Below are 18,505 nucleotides of genomic sequence, written 5' to 3'. Positions count from 1 at the left end.
AATGTGAGATGACTCAGAATAAAATTCAAAAAAGGGAGGAGGACTTTGGCAGAAGGGAAGTTGATTGATGGCTATCAAGTCTGATAAGGCAGTTCTAATGCTACCAACTGAGGATAAAGAGCATCTCTCATTGCTATTGTTATTAGTTGTCTATATGAAAGGGCCCCCGCTTGTCACCACTGTGCAAGGTGCTGTACATACACATAGTAGGAGACAGTTCCTGCCTTTAAGAGCTTATAGTTGAAACAAACCACACAGACAAATGGAGCACACTTATCCCTGTGCCAGAATGAAACTGGGCACCCCAAGGCACGAAGAAACTGAGTGACTGGCCCGGAGTCACACAGGACTGGGAACGGAATCTGAATCTTTGAGGTCCAGTCAGCCTTAACCACCAGACCATTCTACCTCTAGGTTCTTTTCTTGCAGTTCTGGACATTGTCCTAGAAGGGAGGTTTGAGAGCAGAGAGATATGGGGGAGATGGGCTGTCAAATAAGGGTCATAATAAGGTTAACACTCTGTGCAGTTCAAAACCTATTCTCTGAAGCACCGTTTCACCTTGGGATAGGGCTTCCCACAAAGCATGGCCACATCACAACCAACTCATGCTTCATTCTCTCCTCAAGCCAGAGCAAACAAAGCAGCACTAACCTGTAATGCAGAACGCATGTTCCCCCTGCTCTGCGCTCTTTGCCTTTTCGGTTTCACACACACTCAGCTCTTTCAGCGGTAGCAGTCCCTGCATAAGCAGAACTCACCATTATTACCTCGGCAGCTTGCCTTTTGAGGCCAAAGCCCTCCTTCCAAAAGGATGCGACGCCTGCAAACAGGCACCCTCAGGCAGTTGGGGCTCAGACTGTTAGCTTGCAAAACCTCCTCCAAATGGAAATATTTTGGGCCTGATTCTCTTTACTCTAATACAAGGCCTCATTCCACTGCAAAGGGACTTAAGTGTAAATGAGCATCAGACCTTAGTCAACTCCCATTGATTTCAGTGGGGTCAAGATTTCATCCTTCATCTTTAACATCAGTGAGAACTGGATCTTATTGTTTTAAAATGTTCTTCTGCAGTCACAGAAACCCAAACAAAACAGGGCTGGGCTAATGCAAAAGAATCAGAAAGTGAAACTGACTAGAGACAGAAAGGAAAATTGACCAGGCTACTTTCAATGTCCAAACTGAGCTGTTTGCAAAATGTAAACAAACAGCATAATGATGACAAGTGTGAATTCAGCCCAAGTGCTCATAGTTAGGCATGTACTTAAATACCTCTCTAAATCTGAGCTGTAAGGGGCACTGACCACCATAATATCTAGGTGCCAATACCTGTGCAGTAATTCTTTTATAATTCCCTCCATATTAGTCTAAGGGACTGTTAGTAACAGAGACAAAGGATTTTTAAATACGGCTTATATCTTGACAATGTGTCTTCACACGTGAAGGCCAGTTTGCTGGGTGATTCAAGAGGTCGCCTTGTCATAATGAATTTACCTCAAGTGACTTAGAAGGCAATAAATCATTTCAGAAGGGGCTGGATTCTGCAAACATCTGCAAAACAGCCTTGCACAATTTCACTCGCTGAGGGAAGGGAGTGCTTTGTTTTGGAAGGACATACAAAATCTCCTTTGTTTTTTCCTTATCAGCAGCATCACGGTAAAAAATGGGTAAATAGATTTGGTGCCTGGGGTAAGTTTTCACCACCATTTTGCAAGGCTGACTGAAGTATCCTCCCCTTACCTTTCCCTCCCCCTGCTTTTCTCTTGTACCTTGTGCTTTAAGGCCAAGATTTTTCTTTTCTTCTTCTTCTTTTTTTTTTTTTTTTTTTTTAAAAAGGCGCTATAGTTAGGCTCCTAAAACCATATCCAGGCACCCAAATAAGTCGTTTGATTTTCAAAAGTGCTGAGCACATTACAGCTCTCGTTAAGGCCAATGGGACTTTCTGGGTGTTCAGCATTTCTGCAAGTCTGGCCATTTATCCGGGTGCTTAAGTATTATTTTTATTTATTTGCATTACAGTAGCATCTTCAGGCCCCAGTTGTGCTAGGTACTGTACAAACACATAGCAAGAGACAGGCCCTGGGCTGAAGAGCTTTCAGCCTGCATGGACCACACAGACAAAGGGTGGGAGGGGAAACTGAGGGACATGACTTGGCTGAGGTCATGTGGCAGGTCCAGGAACAGAACCCAGACCTTCTGACTCCCAGTCCAGTGTGCTAATAGACAGCTGCCTCTTGACTGACACCTGTCCCTTCATTTCATGGCAGTGGAGAGACACGTTACCTGATAGGTCAATCCATTCGAGCCAACAGACTGAAAGTATAGGTAGGACTGGAACAGTTCCAAGTAGCAGTCATTCACCTCCTGCGGGAAAAGGACACGTGAGGTTTGCCTCAGGGGAGATACACTCCCCAGGCTTCACTCTGCTCTAGGGGGTTTACTAGATAATGGGCCGAACAACCATTTATGTCAGTAACCAAAGGAAAGACCTATTCTGTTTCCAGGCACAGCTGCTAACCATGGCCAAATTCTCAGACATGCTGGAAGCAAGTGAGCCCTAATTTACCTGTGCATGGTATGGGAACAAAACATCCTCTAGCCCATGGGATGCTGTGAAGGAGAAGACCTTCCTGATATCCTCCTACCCTGGAGCTCCCCTCTATTCCTGAACCCAGCAGTGGTAGATTAAGGCAGGACCACATGAGTCAGCAGCCCCAAGTCCCTAAATACTTCAAAGTGCTCCCAAAATGCCAACCCCTCCCTCAAAAAATGAATGAAGTTTGTGTTGTAGAAGGGACCCCCGGCATTCCCTCACTCCAAGCCCCACAACTAACTCTCAGAAATATAGGCCAATCCTGCTCCCATTGAAATCAATGGCAAAACTTGCCCGGATTTCAGTAGGGCAGCATCATAGCAGATGTGAGTGAGCTGAAAGCACCATGTTTATTATTATTCCAGGCCACGTTTGATCCATTCCTGGGAGAATTAGGTTACTTTTCAAACAATCTTTTTCTCTATTGAGATCGATCAGCTCCATTTCCTCTCCGTTACCAGGGGAAATAGACCCGTGCAGTTACACTGTATGCATCCAGATGCACCAGGGCTTACCTGGCAGTGCTGGAATTTAAATTTGACCTTGGAGTAATAGATAATTTTCCCCAGATTTCTTACGACCGTCTTCCTCCGCCCTTTCTTGAACAGGCTGGGAAACCGCTGGTCCAAGTTTTCCTTTTGATTTTCCTGGTTCGTGATATTCTGTACCAAGGAAAAAAATAATCACAGAGCTGAGTGCTGGTGGGGCCCATCAACATCTGCAAGAGATGTTAGCAGAGCTGCCTTTCTTTAGAAAGAGGTCCTGGGTGAGTGCCCTGGCTAGGTTGTTTGTTGTTAGGTCTCCATGCCAGCCTGGGAGCTGGGATTTTATTACTGCTGCAAGACCTGGTTCCCTCGCTATTCAGGGGGATATTTTAAAACAAACTCAGATCATCTGGTTGGTAGAAACAAGTGCTATATTTTAGGCCTCTCAGCTTTGCAGTCACGCTCCACTTACCAAGCTGATTGGTTTAATGTGGCCCTAACCCAGTTCATTTGGACAAGGAATGACCCAAGCTGTGCACAGCTGAGTGGTCTCAGTTTATAAACATTTGTGCAGTTTCTTTGGTTTAGCTCTGCCTGGACTTCCTCCTACCCACCTCTCCCTGATGATCAATTACATCCCTCTCCTCCTGTGTTTTTAAATCCCTGCTATTTATAGCTGCTAATAGCTATCTGGACACAGCATTTCACATTTATTGGGATCAGCCCTATGCTACCACGCCCATCCATATTCTCTGCAGCTTCCACTGCTTTAATCTCTCTCAGCACACTTTAGAGCTAAATTCCCTCCCATTGTGTGTCTGCTCCCTGTCAGGTCCACACCAGAAAGGCACAAAAAGAGCCGTGCAGGATGCAGACATGGGGAGAAGTCAATTAAAAAAAGCGCCTCTGGAAACCATGAGAGAGAGAGAGAGACTGGGCTGCAGCTAGTAGCCACAAGCATTGCTCTGCTGCCCAGTGCATTGTGTCGAAAGCAGGCGGTGTGCGTACCACCTTCATAGAGCACAGCTTGACAACTACCGGTATAGCACAAGGAGCAGAATACATGTTGGCCATAATGCCCGCTGAAGGTAATGGGATCCTGTCCATTGACAATAGCCATCCAAGGCCCAAATGAACTTGGGCTAACGGAACATGGTGGAAGGGGTGGAAAAGAGGGTTCCTCCAGAAATGGTTTATTCTAGGGAGCTCCTGGTGGCTCAACAAATCCAAGGCTGAATCCCCTGGCTGAAGCTGCCCTCCGTAAAGGCAGTTGTGATGCATTCAGCCATGAGATTGCCCTTTGTCAGTGCATCCTCTGGAAAAGGTAAGGAGAAGCTAGTAGGAGCCAGAGGGCTGGGAAGAGACAGACATAAAAGCGTGGTCTGGCAATCTCGGGGGATGCTGCTTGCATCATTTCCTGAGTCCCAGGTGTACGGAAATTTGTCCTGTTGTGCAATGGGCTGGGCTGGGGGATTCACACACTATTTGGTTCTGGTGCCCATCCCTGCAGGATCTTCTGAGCCATCTCCAGCAGGGCATAAACCAGCACCTGTGACATACAGCCTCTGAGAACTTCTTTTAGAAACAGCAGTTTCAGTGCATGTTGTTTTGGGGGACTTGTTTTTTTGGGGGGGGGCTTGTGCCTCACTTAGACTCACATCCTGATGCCCTCAGCTGGCATGTGCTTGAGTCCTGGAGTTCAGCTGAACCATTCCAATTGTGCTGCAAACAGAGAAGGTCAGGGAGAGGCTGCATGGGGGCATGAGACATCCTGTGTCCTACAAGGGCTGGGTACACCAAGGCTTGCCTTGCCTTCATGACTTATCTGGAAGCTGGGGGTGGAGGGGGGGATAGGGGTGGCTTCCTTCCTCCACCCCAAATCTCCTTTGTTCTAAAAGTTCATGATAAGATGCACGAGCACCCCATCGAACCTTCCTGTAGCCTGTGATCAGGTCAGCATAAGAATGTGCTCTCTGAGATGTCCATGGCCCAGCTCGCTTGGAATGGAAATCTGCTCTATGAGGAGGCCGAGATAGGGTTCATATCATGTGCTTGCCAAGCAGGGAGGTCATCCAGCAGCACCCCCCTCTCCAGGTGGCAGGGCTACCAAACACATGACAGTATTAGATGATGGGGGTGGGGAGGGGAGCAATTTAAGGTTTAAGTGTCAGAAAATCCCTTCTTTCCAGAGCAGCTTTTCCAGGAACAATGAATCCAGACACAAACGCTGCAGACTGATGAGGGGGTCGAGTGACAAACCGACAGCCCTGTACATACAGGCAGCCCAAACAGCCAGCGCTTTCTCAGAGCTTATGGAGAACCTGACTAGTCCACATGGGCCCATTTGTAATGCTCGGTGCCAAGGAGACAGCTGCAAAAGCCCCATGATAAATGAAGAGCTGCAGCCACTAACCAGACCCATTCTGCTGCTGCCTTGGTGAGCTCACCCATCAGGAAGAGAATTATCCGCTCTCAGGTTAGAGAGGAACTGGTTAACCAGTGACAGGCTGCTAATGGTTTTTGGAGTCCTTTATCTGCAAAAGCCAGGAGTTCCTTTCACAGCTTAATTTAATCTAGATAATTACTTTTTGTCAGGCCCAAGTAAAATCCCCCAGTGCCCCAGAGGGCTTCATCAGAATGCTTTCCTCTGGTTTCCAACTGTCTGCAGACTAATCAGCATCTATGTACAAAGAACAGGAGGACTTGTGGCACCTTAGAGACTAACTAATATATTTGAGCATAAGCTTTCATGAGCTACAGCTCACTTCATCAGATGCATGCAGTGGAAAATACAGTGGGGAGATTTTATATACACAGAGAACATGAAACCATGAGTGTTATCATACACACTGTAATGAGAGTAACTAGGTAAGGTGAGCTATTACCAGCAGGAGAGAGAAAAAACCTTTTGTAGTGATAATCAAGGTGGACCATTTTCAGCATTTGACAAAAGGTTTTTTTTCTCTCCTGCTGGTAATAGCTCACCTTATCTGATCACTCTCGTTACAGTGTGTATTGGAATGAGGGATAGCTTAGTGGTTTGAGCATTGGCCTGCTAAACCCAGGGTTGTGAGTTCAATCCTTGAGGGGGCCATTTAGAGAATTGGGGCAAAAAAAAAAAATTGAGGATTGTGCCTGCTTTGAGTAGGGAGTTGGACTAGATGATCTCCTGAGGTTCCTTCCAACCCTGATATTCTATGATTCCTAAGATGTATAAATACATACAGAGAAGGTGGAAGTTGCCATACAAACTGTAAGAGGCTAATTAATTAAGATGAGCTATTATCAGCAGGAGAAAAAAACTTCTGTAGTGATAATCAAGATGGCCCATTGAACCAGTTGACAAGAAGGTGTGAGGATATGTCCTTCTATTCCATGGGTATAAATGGATGGGAGTGGCAAGTGGCTATGAAAGGTCTGTGTTTAGTGTTGAATTATATTTTGTACCTTTTTGGTCTCCTTTTGAGAATCCTCCCCTGCTGTTGAATTGTACATAATATATATATAAATATCAACAATATGGCAGCATAACAATCTGGAATCTCATTTAAACAATTCTAACATTAGGAAGCTACTTGGCATTTCCCATGGCCAATCAGTGCATTATTTAAGACTTGTCTGAACACCAGTGTTGGAGCGCTTTAACGATACCAGTCTAGTTAAATGCTACAACCATCACCAGTGTGGACACAGTTATATCAGTATAAAAGGTGCCTATACCATTATAGATATTCCTGAAGGGGAAGGGAAATAAGCGATACATTTATAATGGTATAACTTCATCCACATGAGGGGTTGTATTACTGTGTTGGTGGGGGGGGGCGGGGGAATCATCACACTAATAACTGAACTAGTCAAGCTGGAATAAAAAGTGTGTGTAAAGCAGGCCTGTGTTCTAATCACCGTGTTCTCTAGACCTGCTCCTCTGTTAGCACTCCAGCCACTGCTACCCTCAATAGAGCTGCAACGCTGGCATATTAAAAAAGGTTGGCCGTAGGTACAGGCAGCATGAGCCCAAAACAAGAGAGACAAGAAAAGTTTTGATGAGGGACAATGAGTCAGTCGGATCTGTCACTGCAGTTTTAGCTATCTTCTATGAATGTAAAGGTCAGACGAAAATTCCAGGATCTGGACCCACAGTTTGGTTCTGGGCTGGATCAAAGCCCAGAAAGGGTCTAATTTGTTTGTGTGGGTATCAGCCAAGGACTGAGAGTGGGATTTCTGTCTAACAGGGAAGTGCAATCCAGAGATTTTTGAAGCTGTATTAGTCACATGACTGATGATCAGCTGCTGATGTGTAGTCAAGTGGGATGGCCTTGGGCTGCTTTGGTCAATTTTTACCTGGTCTCTCCTTGTGTTTTTCTGTTTTTTTTTTTTTTTGAACATGTAGCTGGCGGGAGCTCTGGACTTTGCCTGCGTGCCTTTTGCTGAGGAGTTTGTATAAAACCAAAAGTGAAGTAACTAATGGACCGCTCAGAAGATACTGAGGTTTCAGGGGAGGGCTGGGCTTATGAGAGTTTAGAGCCAAAAACTCACGAAAGCAACAGAAGAAAGTTTGGTGCCATTTAATCCAACCTCAGACCCTACCTGTGATTGCACCCTGAGCTCCATTCCCTGCCTAAATCTGCCTGGGATCGGGCTTCATCCCCTGCACCCGTCTGGAGCCAGGATGTACATCCACCAAAGCCTCAGCATAACTAGGGTGACACAATCCTTGGTATATCTTATTATCACTGCATCCACACTCCAGATAGGTCAAGTCAATGACTCTCAAGGGACGTTTACAGCTGGTCTGCCCTATGCCCCTCCCACCACAGTTGTGCCAGCAAACTGGTGCTATAGCCACCACTGCACGTGAGTGAAGTGTTTTTGTGGACAGGAACACTCAGCATTCAGGCTATCCCTGGTGTGAACTCGCCTAGTGCAGGCGAGCGCTGTGTGTGTGTGCAGCACCTCACGCAGTAACAATAGTAATGCCTAAATCTTATTTAGCACTTATCATCAGTAGATCTCAAAGTGCTTTAAAAAGGAGGGAGGTATTGTAATCCCCATTTTACAGGTAGGGAAACTGAGGCACCAAGGGGAAGTGACTTGCCCAAGGTCACCCAGCAGGCCAATGACAGAGCCATGAACAGAACCCAGGTCTCATAAATCCCAATCCAGTGTTCTAACCAGTAGGTCACACCACACACACTCATATCAGTGAGTCATATTTCTCTATGGGAGACTTAAACCCAGATTGCACAAAGCACCAGCAAACATCCTGCTCTGGCCACAGAAGGGAGCACAGGGAGAGCAAGATGTTACCTCATCTATTTTGCCCATCTGTGATTTTCTTTGTCCCCAGTTTTAGAAAAGGAGGCTGACTAATCCCAGCTCAGGAACAAGGAACAAGAAGTCTTGGTAATGCTATCAAATCTTTCCCATCAATCTGTGATCAGCTGTGTGAGAGAGAGATAATGTGATCTCCCCTGTGATGTGTTGGGAATGACTAAAAGACAAACCCAGACTGCAAGAACTAACCCCAGACTGAGACGAAACTGCCTTCACGTTTGCAGCATCAGCTTCAGCTCTGCCTTCGCTGAGAGAAGCGTATGATTGCCCCATGGCTTCATTATACCTGTGGAAATTCCTCTGCGACAGAGTGAATCCCCAAATGACATAGAGCTGGTATGGCAAGCTCTGTTATGTTTGTGGCACACACAAAGAGAAGTTAGTTAAAAACACAAATATTCTTGCTGGAAGGTTGTAAGATAACACAACTTCATTTCTTAGAATTCAGAACAATAACACACAAGAATCATAAACCAGAGAGAGACAAAGCAGGCTGCTCCCTTTAAAAAAAAAAAAAAAAAAAAAAAAAAAAGAGAGGCACAACTCTTCTCACCTTACTCTAGGCTGGCTGTCTCAGACTCTCTGATCGCACACTTCCCTACAGAGCCCCCCCATGCCTGCAAACAAGACTAGAAAATCCCTTACAATTTAAAGTGTCCATTTACAATTCCAGCACATTTTTCAAATATGCCACACTGTCCACCCCCTCGGGGCACTTGCCAGCATAGGGGAGGTGTTTGGGGCATCTCTGGAGGAAAAGAGGTGTGATCACAGGTCTGCAGCCTTCTAGCAATTTCTGACTGCTGAACAACCTGAAGGGGCTGTGCACTGCCAGGGGAAAGCTAGGGGAGCCATGAGGCTGCTCTAATTTCACTGCGGACCAGGATGGCCCTTGCATGGTCCCAGAGTAGGGAGGGTCTAAAGTGGCATTAAGCTGCATTAGCTCCCCAGGGTCAGGCACTGAATGGCACTTTGTGCCTTCCCCTTATTATTAGTTAAGCACAGAGGGGGGAGTTCATCCCTCCTGTACCTCCATGCAGCAGGGGGAACTTGAGCCAGAGGTTTGTCCCCTTCCTCCCCCCACACACACCCCAGCTTAATTATTTGTTACCACCTTTCACTAGCTCTTTGGGGCAGAGACCGGCTTTTAGTTCTATGTCTGTACAGCCCCTAGCGCACTGGGGCTCCTAGGTGCTATCATAAATACTCATGATAATAATAAATTAGAACTGTCCTTTGCTGGCATGTTCCACTTTTACCGCTGTGCAGAAACACAATTGTCCAAAGGCAAGTGAGAGCAGGGAACCCTCCATGACCTCCAATAATGTATGTAACACAGGGCCAGACACCAGAGCTATGGCAGACACTGGTGTCTCGAAATAGCACAAGGCACTTGCTAGGACCTCAGGGAGTTTGTGAGCAGCCTGTTATCAGCCCCAACCCAGCTGGGAGGTCAGCACCATTTTGCGGCACCCCTGCCGCACCCAGATTTAATTGGAGGTGCCCTCAGGCACAAGTGACAACTAGGTTGAACCTCTTCTGGTCCCAGGCTTTTCCAGACAATAGGAACACAGCACATGCCTGTTCTAACCAAGCCATAGGCTACCTCCCTGGGTTAATTAACCCCGTGCTTCTGGATCCTAATAACAACTATGACTAGACTGGGCTAGAAGGAGTTTTAAATCAGACACTGTGGCTGGCAGGCCAGAAGGACACTTTAAACCCTAGGATAGACGGGGCAAGTTGTAGTTTAACATGCCTTCGCTGGGGGAGGTGAATCCATCCTCACAGTGAAAGGGATAGGAGACAATCACAGAGTCTCACCCTTCTCTGGAGCACAACTAACGCGCGGCAGAAACCATGGGAATCCTGCTGATTGCGGCCCAGACAAAAGAGTTTCATGCTTTGTCATCCTTTCGCAACTCTCATCAGGTGGCTGTTATTTCCCCGGGACTGTTGATATTTGTGGCTACCCACCCCCAGCCCCCGATTCACAGAACGGGGCTAGTTTTTGTTGCCTCCGTCAGGGAGTTTGATGCATCACAGTTATTCGGAAACCAAGTTCCTCTCTCAGGGTTTGGCAGAGCAGCGAATGGCAAGGCCCTGACATGTTCGCTCTGGTCTCCAGTGCCTCATCCTACAGGTAGAGCGAGTTAATAATTAACCCCCCTCGCCCCCTTCAGACCCTCAGAAGAATGTCAGTGAATTGCAGCTGAATCACCAACCATGGCAGCAGCAGGCTCCCAGCCCACCAAGGCTCTGAATGCTGCTGGTTAATAATAAAGGAGCCGAGGCAGCAGATTTGCAATTGGGCTTCTCCCTCCCTCCTCCAGTTTGTTTTGACTCCACAGTGGCCTGGATTGGGAAGTGGTGTAATTAAGTCCGGGGCTTGGAGGCATCAACAGCAAAATAAGATGGAGGCTCTTCCGTATGCAACTTGCCCCGGGTTGGGTCAGCAGCAGCGGGCCTCGTTTCTAGGATCAGCCCGTTTCCAGGGCCTTCGTTCCCAGACATCCACAAAGCTCTGGGGTCCCCTTCACTTCTATTGGGGAAGATCCTGGGCATCAAGACTAAAGAGTCTGAGGTTATAGACTCTATCTGTGATATTGACATGGTACCCATCACCATAGCAACTAGGCACCCCACGGCGCTATCAGGTAGGATAGTGCTCTAGTTCAAACAGGAACTGTGTCGGGGCAGTTCTCTGGCCTGTGCTAAGCAGGAGGTTAGCCTAGAAGAGCCCAATGGTCCCTTCGGCCTTAGAATTAATTATCCCCATTTTGCAGATGGGGAACTGAGGCCCAGAGAAGTGAAGCAACTTGCCCAGAGTCACTCAGGGAGTCTGCAGCAGAGCCGGGCTTTGACCTTGGGTCACCCATGTCCCAAGTCAGCACCCTAACCGCTGAACCACCCGAGTAGGGGAGGAGCCCACTTCATCTGAAGTTTCCTTCATGAATAAATTGGTGTGGTGGCTCATTTTTGGTTCACGTCCCACATTGTGTCCCCACCTTTGGGCATTAGCAGGTTGAGGGGCGTGACTAGCTGGGGTTGCACCCGAGACTTCTCCCACCAAAGCACAGACATCGACCACTTGGGTGAGAAGGCAAAGTCCATTAGCTGAGAGAGGCAGCAGTCAGCTGTCTTCTGTGGATCCGTCACAGAGAGGGATGCAGAGACATCTGCCAGTGCATTGACAGAGACTGTTGTCCTGGATCTTGTGCTGCTCATGGGTTTCATTTTCCCGGCCTGTGCAAATGTAGCTATTCTTCCTCTTGCCTCCTTTGGGGAAGTATCGATAACAGTCGAAGAACCCAAGCGTAGGTCCTGATCCTGTGATGTGCCCTCCACACTCAGAGCACATGTGTATCCTCCAAGCTCCTCCAGGAAATGATTTCTGTGTCCATCCTGCTGGAGGCCTATTGAGCTCAGTTACAAGAGCAGGCAGGCAAGGAATAATACTTAGCACTTCCATAGCGCTGGTCATCGGTAGAGCTCCATATGCTCCCCAGAGATGATGAAGCATCATGTCCCTTATTATACCGATGAGGAAACTGAGGCACGGAGAAATGAGGCACGGGACTTGCCCAAGGTCACACAGTGAGCCAGTGGCAGAGTCAGGAATAGAACCCAGGAGTCCTGCCTCCTCCTCTGGTGTCAGATGATGAAAGGTAAAGTGGTAGGGACTGACAAAGGGCCCAGCCGCGTGGGTAGGGATCCAGCGTGGAATCAGGAGCTTTTCCCTACAAAAAGGTTACAGCAACCCAGCATTTGTGGGTGGAAAGCCAAGTGGTGGCTCTGGGTCCCTGCCCTTCTCCAGGGGCTTCCTGGAACTTCAGTGAATCCAAGGCAAGAGGGTGTTGGTATGACCCTGCCCAGAGCCAGGGCTGATCGAAGGGCAGACGGGGCCACTGACGGACATAAACCAGGTATTCTCCTATCTTGCAGAGCATCATTAAAATAAGCCTGTCTGGTGGATAAGGCACTGGGCTGGGTCTCAGGCGACCAAAGTTCTACTCTCTAGCCTTGTCACTGACCCGCTTGGTGAAATTACTTCTCTCTCTCCATCTCTGGTTCCTCTCCCACTCTTGTCTTGTCTATTTACACCATGTTCACTGGGGGTAGGGACGGTCTCTCACTAGGTAGATGTACAGCACCTGGCACAATGGGGCGCTGGTCTTGGCTGGGGCCTCTAGATGCTACCTTAATACAAATAAATAACACTACTACTAATATAAGCTCTGCTTCCATTGACAGGCTGCTGGGAATGGGCCATGTGGCTGCAAAGTTTGTATGTGCCTAGGACAGACGTGCCCCGTACCTCTCACCTTCCCACGGCATATTGCTAATGCATTGGCAGCTCCGCCTCATTCCAGCATGGGAATGAATCATTCTCTCTTTGTACGCTCTCTCTCATTTCCCCTCATCCTTCCTCGACTTAGAAACAAAATAAGTAAGAGCAGCAGAGGGAATGCATCGGAGTCCCTGCCTGCCTCCCTGCTAGCGCTGCATCTCAGGTTCCAGATATTCAGGTTGATGACAGGACTTCATGGTCCCCACCCATGGGATACTGCATTAGAGTCCTGGAGTGGTGAGCTAACCTGCCTGGAAGGAGACAGGTCTCAGCTCCTGATCCCTGCTCTTGCTACAAATGTTCCCCTGAGCCTCTAATCTCCTTCGCCCAGACCTGCGGCTACCACCCCACTGTGCAGAAACCCCTGCCCATCTCATGCACAGAGGTGTCCCCCGGGATGTGAGCCCCACAGCAGCTGACAATAACTTCTCCTAGTTCAAGGGGATGGCTGGATGTGTTCGTACTTACCTTCCCAGGAATATACTGCAGTATTTTGTCTGTGGTTGTGTCTCTCTCCTGCCCTGACTCAATACCAAAGAGGCTGGCCAGGTTTTTCTTGCTGTCTTGTCTGCAAAGAAACAAAAACATGTAGGCCAAAGCTGGTATATTGCTAACCCCAGCTCAGAAATAAGGAAGCGGGTGAGCCAAACAAGCAATTTGCCACTAGCTTTGTAATCATCCCAGCCCAATAAATAGCTGATAATCAGCCTGCAAGAATTTTAATGGCTTTTCCAGGCACTTGTTGGCTTGTCTTTAAATAACCAAAATGCTCAACAAGCCCTGTCTGCATCTCTAGCCTGGCCATGCATCCCAGCACTCACCCACTCCATTTTATTCCATTTTTGTGTCTTTCCTGTCTCTGCCCTCAGAATCCCAGTACCGTTTGACCCCGACCGCTTCGGATGCACACTCACGCCCATGTTAACGTGCCCTGCTCCCGCTACCAGCTGTAATTTACCTTTTGGGTCATTGGGGCAGCTTTGGCCAGGATTCCTACGCAGTTTTCTCTCTTCAAACCACATTGCAACAGTTAACGCTATGGGGACCAAGTTATCATCTGCGGTGGACTGAAGACCCCGTCCTGCAAGCTGCTGACCGACCTCAAAGCCCAGCAGTGTCAATGGGAGTTGCAACACACAGGATCAGGTCTTTACACTGTAAACTTCTCGGGGCCGGCAATCTTGGGCCCGATTCTCCTCTCCCTTACATCTGTTTTACCCCAGAACAACTCCATTGCAACTGCCTTCCTTCGGTGGAATTATTGCCAATTTACAACGATGTCGGGGAGAAGAGAAACACTCCTGACATCTTGTCCGTTTGTTTGTAAAGCCCTGAGTCTACAGGGTTTAGGAAGGATCTCCTGAAGCCAGCTGGTCCATCCCACCATTAATGCAATGATTTTTTTTCCAGCTTCAGAGAACATAAAAGGAAACCACAAGCTTCGACAAAGGCTTGGTTCACTGCTGAACCCTAGAACATGCATGGTGGGAAGCAATCCTGGAAGGTCCTGCTTCACACACACACACCCCGGGGTGGGAATAGCAGGGAGCAATACAGATTAGGTCCTTGTTATCACCGGGTTTAACAAGTGGGTTGGGTGCAGAGATCTGTAATATTTCTGATATTTGCACCAGACCTTCCTAGAAGCTCAGTGTAATACTGCTAGGTTTCAGAGTAGCAGCTGTGTTAATCTCTATTCGCAAAAAGAAAAGGAGGACTTGTGGCACCTTAGAGACTAACAAATGTATTTGAGCATAAGCTTTCGTGAGCTACAACTCACTTCACCAGATGCATTCTGTGGAAGTGAGCTGTAGCTCAGGAAAGCTTACGCTCAAATACATTTGTTAGTCTCTAAGGTGCCACAAGTCCTCCTTTTCTTTTTGTAATACTGCTATTATCTATTGATCGGGCGGTGGGGGGGCTGCTGCTGCTGCCCATCACCATAGTATCTGTGCGCCTTCCAGGACAAATTGAGTCCAATAGCAAAGTCCCTACAAGACTTCCTGGAGTCTCTGGCTCTTCTCCCTTTGCAGGGTGAAAATGCTGCTCACATTATGTAGCTAAAAATGTCTGGCTCTGGAGGATCTCCCTCTCTCTCGGATCTTGGCTTTTACACTCACTCATTTTTTCGGACCTGTGGCCCATCAGTGTCAGAGTCAGGAATGACAGGTTTCAGAGTAGCAGCCGTGTTAGTCTGCATTCGCAAAAAGAAAAGGAGGACTTGTGGCACCTTAGAGGCTAACAAATTTATTTGAGCATAAGCTTTCGTGATAAATCTCCCCACTGTATTTTCCACCGAATGCATCTGGTGAAGTGAGCTGTAGCTCACGAAAGCTTATGCTCTAATAAATTTGTTAGTCTCTAAGGTGCCACAAGTCCTCCTTTTCCTTTTGAGAGTCAGGAATCAATCACTAGCGCCCCCAGTAGATACATCTGCAGCCGTCGTGCGCGTTCCCCCGGCAAGTCTCGTGGGAGCGAGTTTTCGTTTTCAAATCCGAATGAAATAAACCAGCCCTTGCCCCCAGGGGCCCCCTGACCGGGCCGGCCCCCCTCCAGAGCCCGGGACTTCTTTGCTCTCCGCCCCTGGCTGCAAACCGATCTCGCGCCTGGCTGAGCAACCCCACGCGACACCGTGCAAAACGCGTGGCTTGCTGCCTGTGTCTGTAGCCCCCCAGGTATCCAGAGGAGGGCTGGGGCTGCGAACCCGGTTCCCAGCTGGTGCCTGGCACAGGGCAAAGCCGGCTGGGAGCTGAAGCTTTAAAAGAAGTCCAGATCAAGCCGACACCCATCTACTTACTTTTTCTTCAGGGAAGGTTTCCTGCTGAACGAGTGTCTGAATCTCCCGGCTGGCTGGGGAACACAAGTTATGTTCCCCATGTTGGCAGCAGCTGCGATAATCCAGGAGCACCAGGCACTGGCCGGGGAGAGAGGGGGAATGAGGAGCTGGGGAAGTTTGCGAGCGTGTGTCATGCAGACATTCCCATCCCCACTTCCGTTTGCGGTGACTCGTGTGGGTGTGATCTGTGTGAGCAAACAGCCTTTTGGCCAAGGGCTGGGCCCCTGGGTTCTCTCCCCTACCCCCCAGGGCGTGAGGGGAGGGATTTGGGCAGGTGAACCCAAAAAAGTCCGTTTGGCACCACTTGGGATCTTTGCTCCTGGGCTGGGGAAGAGGGCAGGGGGCTGAGCCGTTTGTGCTTGGAGAGGAATTTTAACCACTGTTAGATAAGAGGGATTCCATCCACGGAAGCATTTAGGTCTCACTGCTGCAATCTGATCCCACAGGCAGCCCCCTGCAGAGCCCCACGAAAGCCAAGGCGCAGAGGCAGAGTGTGTGTGGATCCAGTTGCAGGATTGGAGCCTTAAAAGGACAGGGTAGGGGTTTCAGGGCTCCGATCCTGAGGTGCCTTGGTTTTTCTTAATGGCTTGGTTTGCAGAATCCATTGCCTTCTGATCGAAGCATGTCCCAATCTATTTTTTCTCACTCAAAAAGTGCTGCCTCCCACATGGGGGATTTCTGTCTCAGCCCTCATCTTGACAGCAAAAGACAAATTAACCAGAGAGCAACCAATTCGTGGCTGCTTAGCGGCAAGTGATCATAACTTGAGTACATTAGTTATGTACAAGGAGAAAGTCCAGGCTAGCCATATATATATGTACTTGGTGCTTTAAAAAGGGCCATTTCACAAAGCTGAAAACCATTATGAGCCAAATCAGCAGGAAGAAAAAAGAAAAGGAGTACTTGTGGCACCTTAGAGACTAACAAATTTATTAGAGCATAAGCTTTCGTGAGCTACAGCTCACTTCATCGGATGCATTTGGTGGAAAAAACAGAGGGGAGATTGATATACACACATAGAGAACATGAAACAATGAATGCGAAGAGAGAAACGTGAATGGTAATTGGGGGCTGTTTAAGAACATTATACTAAGATGGCCAAAAGACACAGGCAAGAAAGAATTTAGACTATAAGCTCCTTGGGGCAGGGACTGTTTTTTTGTTCTGCGTCTTCACAGCACTATGGCACAATGGGGTTCTGGCCCATGACTGGGGCCCCTAGAGGCTACAATAGACATAGACTAGATAAATAATAAGGCTACAATAATTAAAAAAACAAACTGGCTTAGGGGGAAGTGAAAGCAGCTATAAAAACAAAACAAAACCAACCCCCCAGTATATAACAAATGGAGAAAAGGGGAAGATGACAGCAATGAATCTAAATTGGAAGCTAGGAAGCACAGAAAGATACAAGGAGGAATCTTTGGCCAGCAGAGAAAAAGACACGAAAGAGGTTTTAGAGTAGCAGCCGTGTTAATCTGTATTCGCAAAAAGAAAAGGAGTACTTGTGGCACCTTAGAGACTAACGAATTTATTTGAGCATAAGCTTTCATGAGCTATACAGCTCACTTCACCGGATGCATTCGGTGGAAAATACAGTGGGGAGATTTATATACACACACCGAGAACATGAAACAATGGGTTTTATCATACACTCTGTAAGGAGAATGATCACTTAAGATGAGCCATCACTGGGGGGGGGGGGAGAGGAAAACTTGCTTGTCACCATGAAAGGTTTTTCTCCTTCCCCCCTCCATCCTGCTGGTGATGGCTCATCTTAAGTGATCACACTCCTTACAGTGTGTATGATAAAACCCATTGTTTCGTATTCTCTGTGTGTGTATATAAATCTCCCCACTGTATTTTCCACCGAATGCATCGGATGAAATGAGCTGTAGCTCACGAAAGCTTATGCTCAAATAAATTTGTTAGTCTCTAAGGTGCCACAAGTACTTCTTTTCTTAAAGAGGTTTTGGCATCCTAACAGGAGTATTGGTCCATTGTTGGATGGAAATAGCAGAATTGACAATGATAGCACAGAAAAGACAGAAATGTTCAATAACTATTTCTGTTCTAAAGCTAGGAAAAAGCTAGGATGATGAAATATTTTTCATTTCAACAGTAACTAAAGAGAATGTTAAACAGCAGCTGTTAAAGCTTTCAAACGTTGACATTTTCAAATCAGCAGGTCTAGGTAACTTGCATCCAAGAGTTTTAAAAGAGCTGGCCAAAGAGCTTTCTGGACTGCTAATGAAGATTTTCAATAAGTTTTGGAATGCTGGGGGTGCTCCAGAGGACTCGGAGAAAGCTAATGTACTTATATTTAAAAAGAGTAAATGAGATGATCTGAATAATTATAAGCCTGTCAGCCTGACATCGATTCCAGGCAAAATAATGGAACAGTGGATAGGAGAAATGAATAATAAAGACTTAAAGGAGGGTAATATAATGAATGCTGATCAACATGAGTTTAGAGGAAAACAGATCTTGTAAGACTAACTTGAATTTTTTGGAGGAGATTGCAGGTTTGGTTGATAAAGGTAATAGTGTTGATGTAATAGATTTCTGTAAGGCGTCTGACTTGGTACTGGTTAATATTTTGATTCAAAAATTAGAAAAATACAAAATGAACACAGCACACATTAAATGGATTAAAAGCTGGCTAACTGCCAGATCTCAACATGTTATCGTAAATGGGGACTCCTCACTGAGCGGGTGTGTATCTAGTAGGGTACCAGGGGGATTGTTTTTTGGCCTTGGCATTTTAATCAGTGACATGGAAGAAAACATAAAATAAGTGTCTGAGAAACTTTGTAGATGACACAGAGTTTGGGAGAAGGGTAAATAATGAGGACAGGTCCCTGGTACAGAGAAATCAGGATCACATGGTAAACTGGGCTCAAGCAAA

At 47.2% G+C, this 18,505-nt stretch overlaps 1 protein-coding gene across 1 annotated transcript in view; it reads right to left on the bottom strand.

Annotated features, from left to right (window-relative positions):
- The window catches only part of LOC119844907 (pleckstrin homology domain-containing family N member 1), a 40,959-nt gene extending 24,869 nt beyond the window's left edge, over window positions 1-16,090 (bottom strand). Inside the window, exons 1-5 of the mRNA XM_038376347.2 lie at window positions 15,559-16,090; window positions 13,230-13,329; window positions 3,107-3,253; window positions 2,282-2,362; window positions 653-740 (exon numbers count right to left, since the gene is read on the bottom strand). Coding sequence (XP_038232275.1) covers window positions 653-740; window positions 2,282-2,362; window positions 3,107-3,253; window positions 13,230-13,329; window positions 15,559-15,731 — 589 coding nt within the window. The 5' untranslated portion in view covers window positions 15,732-16,090. The remainder of the gene's footprint in view (window positions 1-652; window positions 741-2,281; window positions 2,363-3,106; window positions 3,254-13,229; window positions 13,330-15,558) is intronic.
- Window positions 16,091-18,505: the final 2,415 nt, after the last annotated feature.

Source organism: Dermochelys coriacea, chromosome 18 (genome assembly GCF_009764565.3).
Source record: "Dermochelys coriacea isolate rDerCor1 chromosome 18, rDerCor1.pri.v4, whole genome shotgun sequence".
Lineage (NCBI taxonomy): Eukaryota > Metazoa > Chordata > Testudines > Dermochelyidae > Dermochelys > Dermochelys coriacea.
The sequence above is the reverse complement of the archived record's forward strand: the minus strand, read 5'-3'. Positions and strand labels throughout refer to the sequence as shown.